General features: G+C 41.6%; 1 protein-coding gene and 1 pseudogene across 4 annotated transcripts; one reads left to right on the top strand and one right to left on the bottom strand.

The window, feature by feature from the left end:
* Positions 1 to 1,145: 1,145 nt before the first annotated feature.
* LOC123770516 (receptor expression-enhancing protein 5) lies at positions 1,146 to 16,921 on the bottom strand. Of its 4 annotated transcripts, none has more exons than XM_045762471.2 (5): positions 16,611 to 16,921; positions 7,155 to 7,255; positions 6,298 to 6,429; positions 3,901 to 4,096; positions 1,146 to 1,861 (listed from the first exon to the last, which is right to left on the bottom strand). In XM_045762471.2, exons 1-4 carry the CDS (start codon positions 16,828 to 16,830, stop codon positions 3,902 to 3,904), a joined length of 648 nt encoding a protein of 215 aa, XP_045618427.1. In that variant the 5' UTR covers positions 16,831 to 16,921; the 3' UTR covers positions 1,146 to 1,861; position 3,901. The 4 variants fall into 4 exon arrangements, with proteins under 4 accessions (XP_045618427.1, XP_045618429.1, XP_045618430.1 ...); XM_045762473.2 differs by lacking the exon at positions 16,611 to 16,921 and adding an exon at positions 15,749 to 15,986; XM_045762474.2 differs by lacking the exon at positions 16,611 to 16,921 and adding an exon at positions 14,281 to 15,280.
* LOC123770640 (5S ribosomal RNA) lies at positions 9,391 to 9,509 on the top strand (annotated as a pseudogene).
* Positions 16,922 to 19,501: the final 2,580 nt, after the last annotated feature.

Below are 19,501 nucleotides of genomic sequence, written 5' to 3'. Positions count from 1 at the left end.
GTATTCACCTAGTTGTGTTTGCAGGGGTCGAGCTCTGGCTCTTTTGGCCTGCCTCTCAACTGTTACTATTTTTTTTTCTACACACACGCACCCAGAAAGCAGCCCGTGACGGCTAACTAACTCCCAGGTACCTATTTACTGCTAGGTAACGGGCATCAGGGTGAAAGAAACCCGTCGTTTCTCGCCGGTGCCGGGAATTGAAGCCGGGCCACAGGATCACGTGTCTAGCGTGCTATCCACACAGCCACCGGCGCCCTGTTCTGCTAATGTTGCACACCATTTAAAATGTCCCAATTATCAGGAAAACCTGAAGTCATGTCTTTATAAAATCCTCTGAAAATTTTGTCTAACCGTGCATCTCATTCCTCTTGTTGGCACTGTGAATGATATATAGGAACTCTTGAATATTCTGCATCACAGCTGGTGCTATATAGCTTTCCTACACACTTAGCACTTTTTGATAGTTACTTGTTCATTCTGACTTGGACAGAGTTTGTGGCTTCTGGTTACATCTGGAAGATCTGCCCCCAGGGAAAGTTTCTTGCTGAGTGGCCAAGCTAGGATTCCTATATAGGACTGGTACAAAGTATTCAAAAGTTTCTAGGTATCGTTCACAATGTCAATACTAGAACAAAGACGATAATTTTGTTTAATACACTTCTTAAGGGGGACAGTCAAGAGGAATAATGGGAAAGCAAAACGTTTGATCATTCTGACATTCCACAAGGGTGCAAGTGACAATTTCAGAGTATGGGGAGGGGGGGGGGGTGTCTGCTCCATTGCTTACAGGGGGTATCATCATATGGCAGTTCATGGGGGTAATTGTGTCTTTATATGTAGGGTATGATACAAATAAGGATATAATAGCTTTATGTGGATGTAATGGAGTTTAACTTGACCCACAAAAATCAGATGGTAACATGGCCGTGAAACTGTGTGACTGCAGCCATCGTCATTGTACAAAATTTTCCGTCATAACACCAGGTATACCAGTGATCATAAGGTTCTCATCAGGTGATGAGTAATGATTTAGCCTAGAGGACAACTTTATTACAATGTAATTTAATAAATATTTTCGTCTTAAATATAAATCGTCCTCATTAAATATTTAAGATTCTTTCCTAAAAGGAAGAGAAAGCACACCATTACACTTAATTTTTATTAACTTGGTTATAATAAAAAGTAATACCTTTCATGGCTATTTAACAAAACATTATGCTGCATCTTACAATTACATGGTTACATGTAGAGTTTTAAAGTGAACTTTTTAATAAAGTTGTGGTAGTATAGTAGTATCAAGAGAGGTCTAGAACCCCTACGTAAGCCAGCAGGGCAGCTCGTGCAGTGTTGTGTTGGGTAGCGAGCACCGCGAGCCGCCTTCCTTACCACTCTCATCCATTATTCAACCTCACTATTTATCAGGCAAAAAAAGAATCCAGTAATGGAACACTATTAATGTGTGGGCTACTGCCCAACACTGGCAACGTGACGCATCACTTTACCTTTATAAACAAACCTTTGGTCATAAACAATACTTGTGCAAGGAGGCTGGGCATGGCTCCCAACATTCACCTTCACCACAAACTGAACTAATCACAACAAAACTATAAACTAAATCATGGAAAACGGATAACATTTTTCCTCTCTATTGAATGTGACTTAACCTGACTAGACTACACCGTTGCAAAAATTCTGTATTACAAAGACATACATCCGTGAAAAAGCTGGCAAGCTAGACAAATAATATATACATCCGCAACTATAAATATTGCATTATTCACATATCTGTAGAATTTAATTTGAGAGTTGCCATCACCCATCCACCACGTAACAGCATTATTCATCGAGTTGTCTTGAAAGTCTGTGGAGAGAACTTGCATTAATTACCTGGAGAAAACTGGCTCAGTATTAATGCCTTTACCATGAAAAAAATATAATAAACTTCCCAACTTCATTCTATCTTAAGAAATAATAAGATTTACGTATAATTTGGTTTCCCTTAGTCAGGAAGAGAAAGTCGATAAGCCTAGGCCAATTACTGTTCTTGTCAGGTTCCAACCCACAACAGTTCCAACTCCAAGATGAAAGGTAATTATCAAAAGGCGGCACCAAACCGGGAAGGCTATGTATCCAAGATGAAAACTTTGCCCAAATGCTTCTCTCCACCTGCAGGCACTGAACCTGGAACCTAATGGCTCTCATGCCACAGTCAACATGAACAACTATTTAACCAATATAACTCGCCACTTCCATCACGAACATTCCGCCAACACATTTCATGGAGCATTAAAGTCATCAAGTAATAATGACGACATTGCAAAATGCCACACTATAGCACTTAACTAGTAAACTTGTCAGCAACACCCCCCCCCTCCTACTCACGGAGTGGGGCCATCAGCACAGAAACAGGATAATATAGTAAAAAGGTTACAGGTAGCAGAAGGAAAAAGTTTTATTCATTGCATCATTCACACTATGTAGCAGTACCTGGAGCAGTACCTTTCCTCCAAGACCAGACACACAAGCTTCCCCATGAATTAGTCACTATGTAGCAGCACCACTCCTGGAGCAGTACCTTGCCTCCAAGACCAGACACAGACACACACACAGGCTTCCCCATGAACTACAGTCACTTCCTTACAACCAACTTCCACGCGACCATTAGTACGCCTCGGCACTCAATCCCAGCTGCAGTTTGTGCTCTCTACAGGCTTACTGTGTTTATGGAGACTTGGGGCTATGAAGTACTGTCAATACATTAGAGTTCAATGTAGATAAATTGTTTAAAAGAAATAATCCAAGGCCAGTCAGTGATCAAATTAGCCCAACTCTAGAGGGCTCTTAAATTATACAAAATTGTTACATGCAAGGATTAAATTATTACCTTAAATTTGATGGAAGCAAAACCAAGATTAGAAAGAGCTGTAGATAATAATTTTCCAACCTAGACACCACTAACGAAATTTTGATGTCCAAAATGATGGTCACAAAGGGAAGAGAGAAAAATGGAACGAAATCCTTTACCCAAGTAACCAGATAAAATTAAAAATTATTCTGGAAATCACAAATTGCAATGTCCAGACTGCAATTGGACAATAATTAGTCCAACATTACGCAACTGTCGGCTGGGGTCGTGTGATGCCATCCTGGTTATTCAATATTTATTGTATATGTATATTAGGCAAGGATGTAAAAGCTAGTATTTAATAGGGGTACTGTAATTTGTATAGGACAATTTATGTATACCAATGTAGGTATTGCCCAAAATGCTATGCGTGCTAGTGGCTTTACAAGAATGTAAATCAACTTAATTTCTCTGTTAACCCCCCCAATGTACCTTCTTGTATATAAATAAATAAAAATAAATAAAGGTGTATATAATAATGCCAAAAACTTTTGTACATTAAGGTACAAAAAGTAATGAGAATTTTAAGAATTGGTAAATAGATTTAAACTGAATTTGGGAAAATTATTTGAACTTTGAGAAAGATGGAAGAAGGTGGAATGTCATTAAAAGTGAAACAAGGAACTAGTCATCTGGGATGCCTTATAAGCCAAAAGCAGCCTTGAGGCTCAGTTGTGAGTACAGAACACTTACATTATTAAGTCACTTTGTATTCCTCGGTTTGATAGTAATGATTCTAATAATGTGAAAAATTCTTTTAGAACTATAATTTGCATTTCCAAACTGTATACTAATGATAAAGATTAGGAAAAAACCCAGAATGGCAACATTTTTATCAAGACAATTACTAGGTGTGCACCAATTTTTCCGAATGATGCCTATTAATTTAAGCAAAATTTAAATAACTCCGTGCAACTATAAAATTCACTAGGCAAATATAAACATTATTCCCATCATCAAACTGTGAACTCTATGGAACGACCGGTCACAGTTACCTTAATCCTTCTTCACTGCATCGGCAGCAACCTTGGTGGCAGTGTCGGCCAGCTCACTGATCTTATCCTGAACCTTTGACATGGCACTGTCAATTTCCCGTTCGTGTTTGATGAAGACTGGACGAACCACACGATGGTAGATCAGGTCCGAACCATTCCAAGACACTGGGAGGAAGCACCACACCAGGAACATGCACTGTAACAACAATTACAAGGAATACAATATCTGGTTAAAATAGCTATAGTACACATACAATTATTGTAGCACCAAGCCAAGTACAGTGGGCCACTGGTGGCAGCCGCCTGCGTCTGGCATAACATCCACACTACAGCAGCTCAAGCTCAATGTTTAGCAAACAAAATGTTGCAATTTGAATATTAAAGTTTTTTGCAAGTGTATAATTAAAAATGTACAATAGTTTGTGTGTTGCATTATAAAACGTGTGTAATCAAACTGAAAACTTTGATAACAATTTGACTTTAAATGCAGTATTTTGGACAAGTGTAAAGGGATTTGTTTCTAGCAGCTCAATTGCACAAGATTCCTTAGTGATCGTTCTACTGGTTGAGTACACGAGATATACTAAGGTAATACTTATGGCCTGGTATAGTGTTACTTTGACTAATTTTTCCTGTTAGAAAATTAATTAATAAGGACTTACTAGTTCATTTTTTTAAATCTCCTGAACTTTATCCGTAGTAGATGGAAAACGACTATGTGTTGCTTTGTAACCCATTCGTGCTTTTCTATAACGTCCCTCCTTTAACCACTTAACTGCGCCAACCGAGTTTTCTCGGTCGGCGGGAAACTGCGCCAAACGAGAAAACTCGTTTTGATTTTTCGTAACCAATTCTAAATGTGTACGAGGTTGGTTGTGTACGAAATGGACTCTTAGGACCTCCAGTGAGAGGCAGCCATCTTGGAAAAAAAATCCCAGAATGCCCTAGGGCTGCTGGCTGGGTTAGTACTGAATGAGCAACCATGGGTGGTGCACACGTCTCTGGCTCCCAAACACCTGTCCGACGCGGTGTTGAAAGATAATGCTCTGTCGGTGAAATTCAAAACTTATTGTTTAAAGAACATAAGGGTCATAATATTGGGGAAGCCAGGCGCAATAAGGACCTAACACAAAGGTTGGATGCAAGTGATACAGCACCTATGAGGACAATATAGCGAGCGTATCCAGTTGTAGCTCTGAGCGTCACCCTTGCAATCCTATGCTATTTACTTAGATGATACTTAGATGAATGTTTTTCTGCGTTCAGTGATGATGCATCTGATACAAATAGCATAGATGAACAGTGTTAGCGGCTTCCATGGTGGTGTTTTCCATAAATATTTTCAAGAATACCCGAATCTCTTCCCAACTGACGGACACTCGAGGTAAGCTGAATCTCTTCCTGTGTGGGACCATACAAAGCGATCTTTTCAAGACTACCTTACAAATTGATCTTTTCCTATAATCTTTTCAAGACTACATTATGCTTTACAAGCTTGGTTACATACAATCTACAAGTACTAAAGCCAAGGGTGTACGTGAGTGCGTTATTTGCAAGCACACAGAATGAAGAAACAGGAAGCGAAAATTTATCTGTACCTGGTGCACTGAGAGCGAAGTCGCGCTGTGTACCATGGGCTATTTCGTTGATTATTACTCACTTCCGAAGTACTGTGTAATACAGTGTGTTACTGTGTATATAGTGTGTGAAACTGTACATATTGAAATTTTAGTGATTTTTTAACAGGTAATATTGCAACAATAAACATTTATTGTGGACACATTACTGACACATGTATCACAGTTCCATGGAACATTATGAACGTTCTACTGTATACATATTATAAAGGACACAAATATGCATCATATACAATAAAAAAACAAATAAAACCGCATTGGAAATACATAAAACAAATAATTGAAAATATATTTGTGGCAACACCCGGTGCTTGAATGGTCCGCGCGACCGTGTCTGGGCGAGTCACACACGGGCGACCAGGCCCTGATGACGTCACAGCGCACCTTGTCCACGTCCCTACAGCCAAAGTAAGTGGAATTTGGTACTTATTTTTACATAGACATGTTTAGGGAAGGGAATTTATCATTTTACGAAGAAAAAAAGAATTTTTTGGGAACACTTCATTTCATGCGCACCGGGGGAATTTCTCAATAAACTCCGCACAGCACGGTGGTTAAGAAATGTGCTAAATCATGGCTGAGTATCCCTGCTAGAACTTCTCAGCAAGTGGAGAAAAGTTTACATGCATCAATAAACACACATGAGCTTCCATACTGAAAAATGTTCTTTATTATCTTGATATGCAATTGGTGCCTGGTCTACCTGTTTTATCTGTTATACGTGGGTTTTTGTTTTGACTACAATAACAAAGTTGCTCACCTTGGCCAGCCAGTAGAAGGGGAACCATGAGAGCAGCAGATCGGAGAAGAACTCGCACACTGAGAACAAGGCAAACACAACCCAGTAGGTCAACCAACGGGTGTCATCCTCCTTCTTGAGCGACTCCAGAGCCTGTCGAAATCAGGAGAGAGCTATACAGACATATATATGCAGCTTCCAAAATAAAAATGTGCCAAACGACTATTCCCAAAATGTGCCAATTAACTCCCCGTTCCTCTACACCCTAAACCTTCAAGTCCTAATAAAATCTCTGGTATAAGTGCCAATTAATTTATAAGATGAGGTTTTATAACCACTTTTGGGAATCACACTGGAGCTTTGTGCCACCTGTCTGCCAAATACTTTCCTTTTACCTACAATGTACACTATTTTTACAACACTTTACTGTACAGTTTGAAGACTGTACATCTGCCTAAAAATAATTATGCTTTAAATTTGACTACCACTGATTTGACTTGAGGGAGCCGGTTGGCCAAGCGGACAGCACGCTGGACTTGTGATCCTGTGGTCCCGGGTTCGATCCCAGGCGCCGGCAAGAAACAATGGCCAGAGTTTCTTTCACCCTATGCCCCTGTTACCTAGCAGTAAAATAGGTACCTGGGTGTTAGTCAGCTGTCACGGGCTGCTTCCTGGGGGTGGAGGCCTGGTCGAGGACCGGGCCGCGGGGACACTAAAGCCCCGAAATCATCTCAAGATAACCTCAAAAATATTCTTAATCTTAAAGATTTATGGATACAGGGATAGAAAATGTTCTAACTTGTTCCATCAAAGATATTTACCACTTTAACATTGTGATTTTGAACATGGGGTTTATTAAGAGCGAAGTGTTAACTTGCCTTGATGCTGCAGTAGGCTGGGTACACAAAACCAATCACATTACAGATGAGTTGGGCACCATAACCAAACGCCAGGTACAAGCTCAGAAGGATGATGCCACCTGTGGAGTACGTCACTACTGTCATTTTATCCAATGAACATCTTAACACATTTACTAACCATTCAATAATGGGAACTAAAATAAACCTATAAAGTTAAAGACAACCTAACCTATAATAATCTTCCAACATTCATCCGACATAGCACAAGTACAACTCCATAATATCTATGTAATGTACAGCTTCAGTAATATACAGGCCTGCCATAGAGAAGTTGAGATAACCTCCATATTTAAATGAAAAAAAGTTTTACTGCAGCCTGGACAAACATGCCAGAGCCCCCAACTCTTAAGTCGGCTCTATCTTAAACTAACTAATACTCTAACTCTTAAGTACTAGCTCTATCTATAAATCCATCAATCTTTGTAAAATCTCTTGTATGTATGTACCTTACCTAAATAAACATTTATTTATTTATTTATTTAACACTTTGGACAATATTATCAAGCCAAGTGGAAAACTAACCCATGCCAGAATTGCAATCTAGCTTATTCCAACTAGAACATTTTTATGTACAGGCAACCCATAATTTGTACAGAAGATTACTGTATTTATTATGCAGATGAAGTTGTGGGTAAGCAATTTCATGCCAAATTTTGAAATGCAAACATTCTGATTTACATTTATGCACAGTAATTGTACACATTATGCACTGTGGCCCTCAATTATGCACTGTATGGGTTGGAACTTAGAACACATTAAATATTAGTGTGTGCTACCAAGTAATGATTGACTAATTTTTGAGTTCTAGAATGAATTATATTTCTATACACCTGGTATATATTAAATTGTGTACTCGTTACAGGAATGTATTTTTTTTTTAATTAACAGAATGCAGTGCAACCTTTAGCAATGTTAACAATGGGAGAAAACCCTCACTTTAGGATACAAGTAATGTGCGCGAGGAAATCCAGGAAATTGAGAAATCCAATAATGAAATTTGCTGGAAACCAGTTTCTAAATAGCCATTAAAAATGTACAGTACCTTACCCAGCTAGGGTACTCTACTAGGTGTGCTGCAAGCACAAGTACAATTCATCACAAACTTTTTAATGCTATACACAAGCTGTGAAAGCATAAAGATATGATATACAAGATGCAGTCAAATCTTAGCATGATAAAATTAAGAAACCTTATTTGCTCATACCGTATTTTACGTAAGGCCAATGTTTCTCTTCCTTCAGAACTGACAACCGAGAGTCCCTCAGAATATCCTTCATCATCCACTCTACCACATCAGGAATCTTGAACTCCACCTCCACCTCCTCTTGTGTCTCTTTCTTAGTAGACATTGCCTTTCCTTTTTTGCTCAAAAGAAAGCCTCTATTACCAAAAACCTGAAGACCTTTTCCACTACTAGGCAGCTACTGACTCAAACCGTTTGGACATGTGTTCGCCAGCTCTAGATAAGAGCCAGATAAAGATAACTCCACTCCCAAAGGGCAAATTTTATCTGATATGATATAAAACACCACCTTACCTAGCCATAGAAATGACTGTATATACAGAAAGCATGCCAGACTTACACATGAAAATTTTGAATTTGAACACACACCTGATGTTCATCAACCACCCCCCCCCCTTGCTCCACCCTCACTAGGGTAATATCTCCGTCACCTATGTTACCAGCGCACCCAGTACTGGATTCTTCACAAGATAATCTGGTGCCGACATGGCACCAATTACTACTACTTCACTCTACATATTTACACATTTTAATGTTAAATGTCTCAGTGGAAATACAGTAATGTACATTGCACTAGAGTGACACGCAAACTATAAACATTATAATTGTGCCACCAAACAACAAACAAGCTATCTATTGTTTAGGCTGAAGATCTCTTGTTTACAAGTTCAGGAATCATGTTCACTGCACGGCATTAACCAACACAAATTAACTGAACAATCGGCACACAACAATGTAAAACACACACACACGAACTATCCAATATTCTGTATACTGCTGGTGGCCTGTGTGTCATGCACGCATGAAGAAACTTTTATGACTTGGCAACTAGATAAGCTTCACTACACCTTTTTAAATCTTTTACATACAAATTTTAAAAAGTTACTTATCACAACATGATCAAAAGTTGTTTTATCAGCTGAACCCTGACCATCACATTAATTGCCCGTGGCCAACGACTATACCACGTCGAGAACACTGCTTCTCGTCCGATCAGCGAAGTTAAGCAACATTGGGTTTGGTTAGTACTTGGATGGGCGACTGCCTGGGAACACCAAATGCTGTTGACAATAATGTTAAGCGACCACACGAGTCCTAAATACTCTTACTCCGCCCAAGTAAAACAGAAACAAGGAACATTTAGTGGATCAGCCATAGGCTTAGGCCCATACAGGAATATCCCTAGGAAAACAAAAAAAAATAGCATGTGACACAGCAATGAGAGCTCTTACAACCTGCCTGCCTCAGTGCCTTCGTATACTTCTTTCACATCTCATTAGCAACATTTATATTTCAATGAGTCAACTTCCTGCAAGAAACCAGGAGCCTAATCAGTTTCCACCTTAAGCCAACACATTATTGACTACTCTATACTTTACTCAATACAGACCCCTAAACCATGACACACATTCCTTCATATTTTTACTAATTTTCTCAAGACTGGCAAAATTCAAGAATGCTCAAAACAGCAAAAGTGAATCTTTTCTCCCTGGATACTGTCTACGACGACTACTGCTAAATGTACTTACAGCAGGAGGCTAAGAGGAAAACCCAAAAATTAGTAAAACAAATCAAATTCAAAATATACATGCTCATGAAACTTTTAAAATGCACACGAAAATAAAAGTCAATCTACCTAAAACTGTCTCAGCTATTCAATCATTATATAGGAAGTACCTTAATTATAGCCACTTTATTAGAAAAGTACTCTGTGGTGAAATAACACCAAATATATATTTACATATAAACTTATAAGTTTCCAAACTATTAAAAGGCATTTCTCACAGATCCAGTAACTGCTGTAAAAACATCAACATTCAGAAGCATTAAGTGTTACTTTGAGAGGTTAAGCCACTCAAATGCAGCCTTCCTGACACTTGACATTCACCACACTTCCACGGCAACACAGAATTGCCGCACAATGAGTACACAAGGTCAGCTGGCCGGTTGCCAGGGATGAGGCATCACTATCCCCACCTTACACAATCTTATCATTCTCACAATTAATACAAAATAAACCGACTACACTGACCATGTATCAAATTGCCTCATCTATATTTAACATTTTGTCACAGCCACCACTGTGAACCCTGTATCATTACCACTATTCACTGTATTTAATCACTCGACTGGCAACCCCTTCTGTGATGCTGTAGTTGCCAGGAGGGTGTAGGGGTACTAGTGGGAGTACCTGGGAGGGTGTAGGGGTACTAGTGGGAGTACCTGGGAGGGTGCAGGGGTACTAGTGGTGGTGGGAGTACCTGGGAGGGTGCAGGGGTACTAGTGGTGGTGGGAGTACCTGGGAGGGTGCAGGGGTACTAGTGGTGGTGGGAGTACCTGGGAGGGTGCAGGGGTACTAGTGGTGGTGGGAGTACCTGGGAGGGTGCAGGGGTACTAGTGGTGGTGGGAGTACCTGGGAGGGTGCAGGGGTACTAGTGGTGGTGGTAGTACCTGGGAGGGTGCAGGGGTACTAGTGGTGGTGGGAGTACCTGGGAGGGTGCAGGGGTACTAGTGGTGGTGGTAGTACCTGGGAGGGTGCAGGGGTACTAGTGGTGGTGGGAGTACCTGGGAGGGTGCAGGGGTACTAGTGGCTGCAGTACCTGGGAGGGTGCAGGGGGTACTAGTGGCTGCAGTACCTGGGGAAGAGGGGTTCAAGCTGCTGGTAGGAATGTTGAGGGGGGGGAGACGGTAGTAGTGGTGTACAGAGTGGCAGCAGCTGGAGACTAAAGTCTCCATGTATATATTGCATTACCCCACTATAATTAAACAATGTACAGACTCGCTGAACAGGAAGCACTAGTCGAGCCCCTTATCACCATTATCATACTCAGGATAAGCCGTGTGCGCCACAAAGACTTCCCATTGGAGCCAAGACACCTCAGAGGGCAGCAATAGGAGAGGGGAAAGGTGGAGGATAGTGTGAATAGAGGACTAGGATGATTGAGGTTGGGGTGGGAATTTAATGGGTGTAACTAGGTATTTAACCCTTCCTCCTTCCCTGTTGCGTAGGGTAATGCTATGGGCTCAACTGCCAAGACTTTAAAATTTGTCTTTAAACTTTTGTTATATCCTGTTACCCCAATGGTACTCTGGCAAGTGGGCGAAGGGAGTAGTGTGTTTATAGAATGCATGCCTTTTCTAGCTTTGTCAACTTAGAAAATTATATCTGCAGCACAGGGCATTCTAGTAGGAATTATCTTCAATAATACTGATAAAATACACCATCAGGTCACAACATTAAACCAAGCCACACACGCAAGGCATGTTTGCAGAACTTTACAGCACACAAGTCTATGGTACGGTACTATCACTACCCCAAACCTTTACCCCCCCCCCCACATGAGTAAGTGCTAAAACACACACACGGAAACTAGATTCTTACAAGGACTAGGTTTAAACATTGTAACGTGTCCATTACTTTATCTGGCACCAGATGTACAGTTCCTCCGGGAGGAGGTGGGGAGGGGGAGGAGGGGGAGGGGGGGGGGGGGGGGGGGAAGAGAGAGAGAACATGCCTGCAGGTTAACCCAATGACGGTGTCTGGCAACAGTCACATGCCACCACCACTTGCACCTCTGCCAAACATTCTTTAAGTGAATTTCGATGCATGGCAATAGAATTAAAAAGAGCCAAGTGTGAATTTATTTAAATATTTCATTATGAGTGCTGTAATGATTAATATAAAAATATAACAAGAACTGGCAAGCAATGTGTATACATACAGTATATATTTTATCATCAACACCTACAGCCTGGTATCTAGTTACTTGAAATTCTAATGAGAAAACTTGTCAAACTAAAATGTCCCACGATCACCATGGATGGAGATTACGACCCAAGATAATACACACAGTTTTTTACCGGTACAGTACTGTACTTCATCTTAAGAAAAACCATTCCAAAGGGCAGGCAAAGGTTCATACTTAACAAAGACAACAGACAAGACAGGGTTTAGCACCACTTATTTATCTGGTACACTGTGTACTTCTCTCCTCTAGCATTGTGACATTTAGATCTTTCATTTAATTCCTGCACAGGAAAGATATTGATAATGTTTTTTTCCCACTTTATGCCTCTGTTCACTTAACTAAATAAGTATCGAGGAGATAGGCAAGTATTGTGGGATGCATCCTGGGAAGGTCAGGCATTAGGGAGAGCTTGATAAGGCAAGATTAATGCCAACCCAGTATTACTATAGCACTTAAACGTGTTACTTTGAGAGTGAAGGAGCCCTGGACAATCACTTGGCTCATTGGGGATGCAAAGATGAACCCTGCAAGAGGAGAGGCTGTCGATGTACCAACCAGGCCAAGTGGATGGTACTCTTGATAAGCCTAACAGTCTTCCTGTCCTTTAATATGATAACCAAACTTATACACATATACACACACACGTGGTGTGTGTGTAATGTGGTGGGGGCTGACTCCATACACAGTTTCAAGTGTAGATATGATAGAGCCCAATAGGCTCAGGAATCTGTACACCTGTTGATTGACGGTTGAGAGGCGGGACCAAAGAGCCAGAGCTCAACCCCCGCAAACACAACTAGGCGAGTACACACACTCTCTCTCTCAGGACAACATCTTAGCCACTTTTTGTAGTTGCTCTCCCCTAATACTATTTCACATCTCTTTATCCTTTGTATCTGTATTGCCTTACCTTTGTTTGGATTTAATTCAAAGCCAGTTAACAGTCCACTTCTGAAGTTAAACTGTCATCCCTCACTTTCTCTACCCCTTGGCTTTAAATCATCTTTAAACCACATACGAGTTCACTCCCTCTGGCATAAATTAAAAGAAACCGAGATGGTAACTTATACAGTACAGTACTTTTCCAGCTTGACGTCCTCTAAACTTTTGTTTCCTGTCAGATACTCAGGTCAGCATTTCCTGTTAGCTCGTCTTGTTTCTTCAGCTTGTTTACTAACCGTGCTGGTGACTGGGGTTTGTAATGATAGAAGTGTTGGTTGTTAATGGTAATGTTACGGTCAGTGGTCTCCGGCCCAAGCACCGGAACATTGGTAATTCATCAATAACGGTGGTTGGAGTTGTAACCGATGAAGGTGGTGGTGGTTGATAATGGAAATGGGTAGTATTGGTAGTAGGGAAGGAAGAGTTACAGATTTAAGGGATGAACCAGCCGAAGGTATGCCAGCAAGTATATAAAACACTACAAGGAAATATTACAAAATCATTTAAAAAAAATTGCAATCGAGGCAGATAAAATTAAGGTTTATTACTTATATGCAAAACCCACAAAGATTTTGAAGCAAGCATCTGCCACTTTAGAAGGCGCGTTAAAAATAAAATTGTATATAGTGTGGGTTCAAAGATATTCCATATAGTGCACTGTTGAATTTGGGCTGGGAAGAAAATTCAGGTACTGTATGTACCGCATGTCATTTATTTACAAAACAATGATGTCACTGGGATGTTATATGTATCTAGTATTTACAATACTGTACTTTTTGGGGAGTACATTGGTCGGCTGCCCCTGCCACACTTACTGTATAGCACTACCAGTATTTAAATTCAATTTGTTTAATACAGTAACTGCCTAGCTTTCTTTCATAAAGTAATTAAACTAAGGTCAAATCCATGCAAAACACCACTCAGACTGACATGCATCTCCCATTTAGGTAATCTTGTGTAAATGATGCGTTATTAACCACGATCGCCATACTGAAACCATTGCCCGAAACGCTATGCGTACTAATGGCTTTAGGTATTGTATGTACCACCTCTATCTTTAAATCTAACAATGTTTGTACTGTAACGCTGCAACTATGTATGTACTGTTCCTAAATAAATTATTATTATTATTATTATTATTATTACTCACCTTGCCAGCCAGTTAACTCAAATTCTTCTGCCAAGGATCTTGCCCGGCGGTACAGTGGCAGCATTATGTGTTTGATCAAGCCCATGGTTGTGCGTGCTCCTACATTATCGCAGAATGCCTGACGCTTTAGTCAGTTTTTAGTTCAGCCGTCCTAATTCTTCACGACACTGGTCAAGACGGATCACCGTGAAACATTTAGTCAAGTTACTAATAACAAGTGAAGTTCAACACAAGTTCTTTATTAATCAAGAACAACGGATTAGAAAAATTGTACGATCAAAGATTCCGTTGCCAAAAAAATGTACGAGCCTCTTTGCATCTAGTCCGCCTCCATCAATAACCAAGTGTTGCCAGAAATTTGTCTCCAGTACAAGTGAGATGGCTTTTTTTGACCCACTTCGTATTTCTACAGAAAGCCGTTCCCAGGAATATTTAACAGCGGCAAGACATTATGACTGTATGGCTGACTCCATACACAGTTTCAAATGTAGATATGACAGAGCCCAGTAGGCTCAGGAACCTGTACACCTGTTGACGGTTGAGAGGCGGGACCAAAGAGCCAGAGCTCAACCCCCACAAACACAACAAGTCGAGTACAACACTAAAATGCTCACCACAGACTTTAACCCAATAGCAGGCAGGCCTACGGAGGTAAAAACAGCCTAACATCCGACATTCGAACAAACTATACAAAAACTGGCTACAACATATGATCAAAATTGTGAAAATCTTGACTAATTATGGTGTCTTGAATGGAATTTAAATTTGTGTTGCAGGACATTGAAAGACAATATGGTGAGCAGCCCGGCAGACACATGCACTGTACAATGTGATAATGTGGGTTATAGTGTCACAGCAGCAACAGTAGCAGCAACAGTAGCAGCAACAGGAGCAGCAACAGCAGCAGTAGTAACAGCAGGAGTAACAGTAGCAGGCCGAGCAGTGTGAGACAAGTGTGGCCTTGGGCCGGGGGGTAGAAGACAGCTCCCCAGACAACACTAAAATAACACACTCCAAATCAGTTTAAAGCCAACATTCCCCTCGTGGCTGACCATGCCCCACCTGCCCCCCATCAACACCCCCCCCCATCAACACCCCCTTCACACCCCCATAAACCCCAAAAATACCCCAAAAAACGCCGGAAATTCGAGCCGATAACGTCATTATGAGGTCCGCCATGCCGGCCCCAGACACCACTAAATTCCTCATAACCTAGCCTCTAGCGCCTCATAACCCCTCATACCTGCAGTATGAGGGGGGTATGAGGCATAGATGATGGGGGATATATGAGGGATGAGGAGGATATATCTAGAGCCACATACTCGCTTTTGGCCTCAAGCTTGCCAGGAGGTCGGGCCCAGACACCACTAATCCCTCATAACCTAGCCTCTAGCGCCTCATAACCCCTCATACCTGCAGTATGAGGGGGTATGAGGCATAGATGACAGGGGAATACACGAGGACATACCTAGAGCCACATACTCGCGCTTGACCTGGGTCTTGGCCTCGAGCTTGGCCAGGAGGTCGGCCAGCTGGTTGTCCTGGTAGAGGATCTTGATGGCCTGCTGCTTGTAGTACTGGAGGTTGGCCGCCATAATGGTGGTAGTGGTGGTAGTGGTGGTACTAGTGGTACTGGTAGTGTGGTGTGTCCCTCACACTGGCCGCCGCTGCTCTGACACTCCTCCTCTCCGCCTCTCACTCACTCTCACACACTCACGCACGCCAACTTGCACTCACTACCACTTATTTTCTCACTTATTTATATATTTGAATGTATATTGGTTTTATTAGGGTACAGAGACTAAGTTTGACATTGTTGTAAAGTCATAAGTACTTAATGTGCTCATACTCACTCACACCCGCCAACTTTGACTTACTCACTCACTCTCACTCATTTACTCGCTCATTTTCTCACTTATTTATATATTAGAATGTATATTGGTTTTATGAGAGTACAGAGACTAAGTTTGGCATTGTTGTACAGTCACAAGTACTCATAGTGTCCTTATATTCACTCACTCTCACTCGCCATAGTGACGTTAGAAACAACTTAGTGTCAGAGGAGTTACTAATGGAATGCATTAGGCAGTGATGTGGCTGACTCCATACACAGTTTATAATGTAGATATAATAGAGCCCAATAGGCTCTGGACCAAAGAGCCACAGCTCAACCCTCACAAGCACAACTAGATGAATACACTCACCGCCTCACATTAATTAAAGGGTAAAATATGAGGCGACGAGTGTAAAAATACATATTATACACTATATATAATGTTTAAATTTGCGAGGTATGTTAAAGCGGGGTGTTGCGGCCCCATTATAGTTACCCATGAAGCGTGAGTTAGAATGTTTGTCATGAGTGGCCACCTCCTCCATGGACCTCCTGAGCCTGCTCATGCCCTTCTCCATGGCCCCTCTTGACCCCAGCTTGACCTGTGAGGCAGCAGCAGGAGGCGCCATGACTGCTTCTTCCTCACTAGTAACCTCTTCCTCCTCCTCCTGGTCCGTCCACACCTCGGGTGCCAGTGTCTCTCCCTCTTGCGCCATTATAGAGGTGTCAGGTGGCTAGGGTCAGCAGTATAAGGTCAGGTGAAGCAAAGGTCACCAGTAATGGCGGGTGCTGCCTGGGTCACCTCTGGTCTCTGACCTCTCACAATACTCTCACCCCATATATCATAAATAATTATCAGTATATAAAATATAACAAAAATGTATCTTGTTTTTCTACCCTCGTTTTTTTCTATTAAAGTATGCATTTTAAATATTAATTTTAAAATGAAGGTATGGAGGGAAGGAAGCAGTAATTATTAGTTTTAAGTGGTTAAACCTCCACTTTAACTGCTAGTTTATGACCTGTAGCCAGTTTATAATCATTATTAGCCATTTTCCTCCCCCCATTACCGGTTATATTTAAATATAAAAACATGAGGCTATATCATTTTGATATCAATATAATTAAGGCTGTACATATACAGTATGAGTTATACAATGATTATAGCAATTATCAAATTTATCCATAATTATTATCATGCTGTAATATATTAATAAATTAACTCCCACAAGAGAATGATTTTTAAATTCTTGTCATCCTATGATAGACTTCTCAAAGATAGCCAACGAAATAATCGTCCATGGACATTTATATGGATTTTAAAGAGTTGAATACCTATTGTCCAAGATCTAGCATGCTGTTGCCTTGCTTAGGTTGTAATATGCTATATTAGCAAGGAGAATCATGTACACGGCCAAGAATTAAATTTCAATTTGCAATGTTAGATTCACTTATTATAAGATCTTGGGGCTTAAACTATTTTCATAATGCAGCTCAATAAATTCCTCTGATATTGTTCTGTCCGCTCTATACTCTACTCCAACTATTAATTTCATAGTTTGCCGCCATTTTGATCATTTATATTGGACCATATAGATTCTCGACAACCCGCATGTTGCTCAACTCCTAATTCAACTTTCTTTATGAAACTATTACACAACCTCAGATTATTTTGTTCTGAAATGTGGATTATACGGCTTCAAGCCCCAATGTGGAAGGAAAAGAAGTTTTTTTTTCACCCATAGGGTTATAAACCAATGGAACCTCATGGACAAAATTAGAAATTTCAGATATTTAAGCTCAGCACAATAAAATCTTAAGGACTAATAGGGGGAGGGGGCTTTCACAAGCCGCTGGCTTCCTGCCCCTCGTTGAAGCCATTAGAGATAGAAAGACCTCAGATAAATATGGAATTTGCTTTGAATTTGCATCAGTTTTGGAGTAGGTAACAGGGACTAGGGTGCTCAACAGTAGGTAACAGGGACTAGGGTGCTCAACAGTAGGTAACAGGGACTAGGGTGCTCAACAGTAGGTAACAGGGACTAGGGTGCTCAACAGTAGGTAACAGGGACTAGGGTGCTCAACAGTAGGTAACAGGGACTAGGGTGCTCAACAGTAGGTAACAGGGACTAGGGTGCTCAACAGTAGGTAACAGGGACTAGGGTGCTCAACAGTAGGTAACAGGGACTAGGGTGCTCAACAGTAGGTAACAGGGACTAGGGTGCTCAACAGTAGGTAACAGGGACTAGGCTGCTCAACAGTAGGTAACAGGGACTAGGCTGCTCAACAGTAGGTAATAGGGACTAGGCTGCTCAACAGTAGGTAACAGGGACTAGGCTGTTCAACAGTAGGTAACAGGGACTAGGCTGTTCAACAGTAGGTAATAGGGACTAGGCTGCTCAACAGTAGGTAACAGGGACTAGGGTGCTCAACAGTAGGTAACAGGGACTAGGCTGCTCAACAGTAGGCAACAGGGACTAGGGTGCTCAACAGTAGGTAACAGGGACTAGGCTGCTCAACAGTAGGCAACAGGGACTAGGGTGCTCAACAGTAGGTAACAGGGACTAGGCTGTTCAACAGTAGGTAATAGGGACTAGGCTGCTCAACAGTAGGTAACAGGGACTAGGCTGTTCAACAGTAGGTAATAGGGACTAGGCTGCTCAACAGTAGGTAACAGGGACTAGGCTGCTCAACAGTAGGTAACAGGGACTAGGCTGCTCAACAGTAGGTAACAGGGACTAGGGTGCTCAACAGTAGGTAATAGGGACTAGGGTGCTCAACAGTAGGTAACAGGGACTAGGCTGTTCAACAGTAGGTAATAGGGACTAGGCTGCTCAACAGTAGGTAACAGGGACTAGGCTGCTCAACAGTAGGTAACAGGGACTAGGGTGCTCAACAGTAGGTAACAGGGACTAGGCTGCTCAACAGTAGGTAATAGGGACTAGGGTGCTCAACAGTAGGTAACAGGGACTAGGCTGTTCAACAGTAGGTAATAGGGACTAGGCTGCTCAACAGTAGGCAACAGGGACTAGGGTGCTCAACAGTAGGTAACAGGGACTAGGCTGTTCAACAGTAGGTAATAGGGACTAGGCTGCTCAACAGTAGGCAACAGGGACAAGGCTGCTCAACAGTAGGTAACAGGGACTACGCTGCTCAACAGGGACTAGGCTGCTCAACAGTAACAGGGACTAGGCTGCTCAACAGTAGGTAACAGGGACTAGGCTGCTCAACAGTAGGTAACAGGGACTAGGCTGCTCAACAGTAGGTAACAGGTACTAGGCTGCTCAACAGTAGGTAACAGGGACTAGGCTGCTCAACAGTAGGTAACAGGGACTAGGCTGCTCAACAGTAACAGGGACTAGGCTGCTCAACAGTAGGTAACAGGGA

The sequence above is a fragment of the Procambarus clarkii genome, chromosome 46 (assembly GCF_040958095.1).
Source record: "Procambarus clarkii isolate CNS0578487 chromosome 46, FALCON_Pclarkii_2.0, whole genome shotgun sequence".
NCBI classification, from domain to species: Eukaryota; Metazoa; Arthropoda; class Malacostraca; order Decapoda; family Cambaridae; genus Procambarus; species Procambarus clarkii.
Note: the sequence above shows the minus strand (reverse complement) of the source record. Positions and strands in the feature narration are given on the sequence as shown.

What these genes read in the sequence shown, in the direction of transcription:
- LOC123770516 (XM_045762471.2), bottom strand. Translation starts at nt 16,830, where the DNA reads ATGGCGCAAGAGGGAGAGACACTGGCACCCGAGGTGTGGACGGACCAG. An exon ending in TTCTAACTCACGCTTCATGG is followed by an intron (nt 7,256 to 16,610) that starts GTAACTATAATG and finishes CGTACTCCACAG; the next exon opens with GTGGCATCATCCTTCTGAGC. An exon ending in CAGCCTACTGCAGCATCAAG is followed by an intron (nt 6,430 to 7,154) that starts GCAAGTTAACAC and finishes TGATTTCGACAG; the next exon opens with GCTCTGGAGTCGCTCAAGAA.